Source organism: Octopus bimaculoides, chromosome 9 (assembly GCF_001194135.2).
Source record: "Octopus bimaculoides isolate UCB-OBI-ISO-001 chromosome 9, ASM119413v2, whole genome shotgun sequence".
Classification (NCBI taxonomy): Eukaryota; Metazoa; Mollusca; class Cephalopoda; order Octopoda; family Octopodidae; genus Octopus; species Octopus bimaculoides.
This window is the reverse complement of record NC_068989.1, coordinates 66,392,801-66,398,271: the sequence shown is the minus strand read 5'-3', so window position 1 is coordinate 66,398,271 and position 5,471 is coordinate 66,392,801. Positions and strand designations below refer to the sequence as shown.

At 34.2% G+C, this 5,471-nt stretch overlaps 1 protein-coding gene across 2 annotated transcripts in view; it reads right to left on the bottom strand.

The window, feature by feature from the left end:
- Nucleotides 1–4,570, bottom strand: part of LOC106867621 (AP-4 complex subunit epsilon-1) — a 38,902-nt gene extending 34,332 nt beyond the window's left edge. For both annotated transcript variants that reach the window (XM_014912543.2, XM_014912544.2), the window contains exons 1-3: nt 4,134–4,570; nt 2,471–2,542; nt 1,363–1,486 (exon numbers count right to left, since the gene is read on the bottom strand). In XM_014912543.2, the coding sequence (XP_014768029.1) occupies nt 1,363–1,486; nt 2,471–2,542; nt 4,134–4,319 (382 nt within the window). In that variant the 5' untranslated portion in view covers nt 4,320–4,570. The remainder of the gene's footprint in view (nt 1–1,362; nt 1,487–2,470; nt 2,543–4,133) is intronic.
- Nucleotides 4,571–5,471: the final 901 nt, after the last annotated feature.

Sequence of the window (5,471 nt, the reverse complement as noted above, 5' to 3'; positions counted from 1 at the left end):
AATGACTAATGTGTGTGTTTGTGTCCGTGTGTATGTGTGTGATGGGTGTATATATGTATAGATATCTGTATGTATGTATATATGTGTACATATTACATGTACATCTATATATATATACATCTACACATATGTATACATATACATGTATGCATATATATCTATACATATACGTGTACATATACATCTATATATATATACATATACATCTCTCTCTCTCTGAAAATATCTGTCATTACAGTATTGAAATGTGATTGTTTCAGTTAGAGGAATAACGTGTACATATACATCTATATGTATACATATACATCTCTCTCTCTCTCTTTCTCTGAAAGTATGTCATTACAGTATTGAAATGTGATTGTTTCAGTTAGTGGAATAGTTTCATTTTTAAAGTGAAAGTATTTGACATGAGTGTTTTTGTTTCACTTTTGACACGTAATACTTAAATAGTGGAGGAGATATTATGTTGCCGTGGGCTCGAACTCTGCAAGAAGTTAAAAAATTTTTTTGACTAAAACACAACTGGAACCCTAAGTAAGGCATGTGTAAAATTTGAATGAAATTGGTTGCGTAGTTCTCGAGTTTTAGGGATACACACACACACACACAGACAGACAGACAGACAGACACACATTCTCATTTTTATATATATATATTACATACACATATATAAATGTGTGTGTACATATATATATTATATCCATATATACAATGTGCATGTACATATATATATATATATATAAAACAGATGGATAATGTGTCAATTCACTCCAGTTGTTTCTAATGAATTTTTAATTGATTAAAGGAAACATTACATCCTTAGAAAGAACCATCTTCATCAGGTGACTGCAAAAAATGACAACATTCAAAAGCCAATGGCATGTGCACCTACATGATTGTATAACCCTTGCTGGTCATAGAATGAATTTGTTAGTTCAGTTTGGAAAGTATTATAGAGAAAATGATGCGATGTCATGTGTGGATAGGGGATAACAAAGATTTGTAGTGATGAAGGAGGTTTTATATATATTTGTGTGTGTGTTTGTGTTTGTGTGTGTGTATGTTCCTATACATAGATATCAATGCAGGTATGGCTATATGGTTAAGAAGCTTGCTTCTAACAACTCCCCAACCACATAGTTCCAGGTTTAGTCTAACTGAGAAGCACTTCAGCCAAGTGTCTTCTGCTATAGCCCCAAGTCAACCAAAGCATTGTGAATGAATTTGGTGCACAGAAACCGAAAGAAGCTTGTTATATGTGTGTGCATGAGCATGTGCACACGTGTGTGTGTGTGTGTAAAAATTGTCTACGTTGGATCCATAGATATGAAAATACATTTTATGAGCTAGATTTCAACTTACCCATCCACTTCATCCAACCACTTCCTTGTTGAGCGAGTTTCACAGCATGGATATATCCAAAAGATGTATCATAACCCATCATGTGACAGAATATGAGGCGGGTTAAGTAATCCCGGATCTGATGCTGTTAATAGATTACAAAAAGAAAAAAATGGTTTTAATGGGATCAACAGGCTTGATTTAAGGTTCAGATCGTTGCAGAGTTTATAATTTTATGCATTGTTGTGTTTAGTGTCAGCAAAATGAATTGATGTGCTTTTAGAAATGAAACTGAAACATAATGGCAGGAGTAAGGATATTTCTTAATATAAACTTTATAATAACCTTAAACACAAGAGAAACATTCTGTAGTTTGTGACCTTCAAGAAATAATAGCTAAATCTCCCTCTAATAACAGTATATGGTTTACTGAGACAACAAAGGTGGTTCTGCATAATTGCTTGACGTACTTTGGGTATGAGTTTTCTACTATAGCATCAACTCAATCAGATCTGGTAGACAGAACCTTAAGGTGGTGAGCTGGCAGAAATGTTAGCATGCCGGGCGAAATGCTTAGCAGTATTTCGTCTGCCGCTACGTTCTGAGTTCAAATTCTGCCGAGGTCGACTTTGCCTTTCATCCTTTTGAGTCTATAAATTAAGTACCAGTTACACACTGGGGGTGATGTAATCGACTTAATCCCTTGTTTGTCCCCTCTATGTTTAGCCCCATGTGGGCAATAGAGAAATAAGAAACTGAAAGAAGCAAGGTGTGTGTGTATATATGTATGTATATATATACACACACAGTCTGTGGGTTACATTTTCATATTCAGACAAACTCATTCAGCCACATCAATCTTACTCTCACCTCTTCCTTTTAGATAATTTACTGGAGATTAGTAAAACTGCCTTCCACAAGAGTTTGAATGGAGGAGTCTTTGGAACTTTATCTACCTCTCTGTTATTCACCACAGACATCAGACAAAGGAAATATGCATTCTTTTATTTACCAAAAGAAGGTAGCAAGATAAAACTGAATGTGTGTTAAAATGAATAAAGTTTAGCAGGATGATACTGAAATGTGTGTTAAAATAAATGATGTTTAACTGATGACAGAATATACTTACTGTTGATATATCTGGTTGAGATAATTTCTGTTGTACAACCGAGAGATCTTTTTGTATAATAAGCTGTTCTTTCTGAAAATTGACAATATAATTTGATGAACAGTCATGAACATACAATGGCTGATCTCCATAATAATAAAGCTGATGGAAGTAACAGGAACAATAATGTCTATTACCCAATAGCAAAATAAACACTTTAAGGTCTTACATTAAGTGCTAATTGTTGTAATTTATCAGGTGGGTATGAGTTCAGTGCCTAGATCTGTTTCTATACTCTAGTTAGGAACCACTCAAATTTTAGATTAGACAAATCGTTTATCCTCTGTGTCAGACCTGATGGTGCAGGCTAATGATTAAAGATGCCCTAATCTCTTTCTTCTTGTATATCTAGAACTACATGTACAATGTGACCTATATATTTTTATTTTTTAAGGCCTGAGAAACTTTAGCTGATTTTTCTTGCATGCAGGCTAAGCAATTAGTGAGAAAGAGGCTATTTTGCTGGCTCAGGGTTGTTTATGGGAAAATTGATGGTGAATTAAAGCAGATTATTTTTGTCACATTCAAACTGATTGATTACTTGAGAGAAAGACAGAGAGGGGGAAGGGCACTAGAAACTTTTGTATTTGATGTCTTACATAGACACAAAAGAATACACTTGTAAGGGTATTATAGCTTCCCCTTATACAACACTACTAGTGATTTTATAAACAGAGGAAAGAGTGAATATGAAGTCAACAACCGTAGTTTTCAAACTAAGAACTGATACGGAGTGAAAAAGTTAGAGTTGAGGTGCATGATCCGAAACTCAGCCATCAGTTCAATTTAGAGAAACATCTTCAGAGGGACCCCAGAGTATTATTCTAGTATCGCAACATTACAACTTCTAAAAGTTGTAAATTTCTGAAGGTATAAAACAACTACTATAATGTTAAAACGATATATCGTATGTTAACAGCAGAAATACAAAATCTGTCAACAACTGATTATAAATATAATTAGTCAAACCATTCGAAATATATATTTAAGTGTTCATATAATGAATTAGTGCTTCGGGGGTGGCGAGCTGGCAGAATCGTTAGAACGTCGGACAAAAATGCTTAACGACATTTCTTGCAATTGTGTGTTCAAATCCTGCTTTTATACTATTTAGGTCGATAAAATAACGTACCAGTCAATGTAATCGACTTGTCCCCTATCCTCGAAATCGCTGGTCTTGTGCCAAAGTTTGGAAGAATAGCTTATTATTTTATTTACTGCCACAAATTAGTAATTAAAAGACTGTAAATCAGGTGTGTATGAGTATATATAGAGAGAGGGAGAGAGTCTCTCGCTGATATAGTTGCCAGAGTTAAATTGAGAAATAATCAATGCTGCATAATTACTATAACGAACAAAAACAATTTCTACACGTTGACGTCCCAAGGACAGACAGTCTTCGACTTTTTCAATCAAAAAAGGGTCTTTCTGCCTAATATTTACACTGTTCCAAAAAATGAATTATATAAGCGTGTGTAGATGTATGTATATAGTCATTTATAAGTCAGAAAAAATATGCCCTGGTATATTTGTCGAAAGACTGGCTAAACACGCATACACACACACATCCTGGCTTCCTTTTTTTCTTTCTAGTCATCTGTCTTTATTATAGATTGTTACTCACCGCCACCGATCTCGCATATTCCACATTTCGCATGAGGTTATAGAATCCCCTGGAGAGTCCAGTGCCGTATTGGTACCCGCCACTGTTGGCACCATTGCTTGATGTGGGTGAGGTGAGGCCACCGAGCAGATTTTCACTTAATAATCGCGGTAACGAACTTAGTGTCTTCTCTACTATATCAGACATATCTCCTGCTGCTACGCTTTGTCACATTAATGTTCTAATTTCCATTAAATCGCTGTCATCACTAAATAAATTATAGAAACCATCGCAAAAAAACAAAGATCGACTGTTTAAGAGAGAAAGAGAAAAACAAACTCGGATCTTATAAACATCAACAACTTCCGGTAGCATGTGTGTGTATGTGTGTGAGTGTGTGTATACATGTATTCATATACGATCTATGCGTACTGTGTATGTATATATATATGTGTGTGTGTGTGTGTGTGTGAATAAAAATAAATATAAAAAATAAAAATACAAAAATATATACAAAACAAGGGTTTTGTATGATCGTGTATAGAGGAATATATTATTTAAAAGAGTTCCAACTCTGTCTGTTTTTTATGTTTTATTTATATACATGTATGCGAATATGCGTGTTTACTATGTGTTTATGCATCTAAGTCAATATGGTGTGTGTGCGTGTATGTCTATATGTATGCGCATCAACTGTACTATGTATATATGTATGGTAATATGTGTGTGTAAACCATATACGACTATAAGTGTGAGTTTGAGTGTAAGTGTGCATAGCCTACTTCCTGTTACTTGACTGAATAAACAACGGTTGATAACTCTGTATGACAGTAATGTCTCTGATTTAGGTACAAGACCAGCAATGTTCTATGTTTTAGTCAAAGCAGTCGACTCAAGTACTTAACTGGTACTTCATTTTAAATACTAGAGTCGATGTTATCGACTCATTTCCCATTATTATTTGCAAATTATTATTTCACAGATAATTTATCAAACAGAGTTATCTACCATTGCTACTTCTGTCTCGGAGAAAAAGTGCTCTCCCGTCGATTCGATCCCGCAAATTGCCTTTTGAATTTGAAGCTTGGCAATCCTAGAGGATAAAGTCAAAGTTATCTAGTAATGTCAAAAACGAAAATTTCTCTGAATATTTTCTATTTTAAGCACCGAAGATTACGAATCTACCAAGACAAAACTAGATATGTATTTTAAATGTTTGAGATTACAACTTCAACATTATGTGCAACATAAACCAAACGAATTTCATTAAAAACAAAATAAATGCAAAACTGAAATTACAAAAATAACAAAAATAAATGCAAAACTGAAAATTTGCACAAGGGAGAGGGATCATTAACT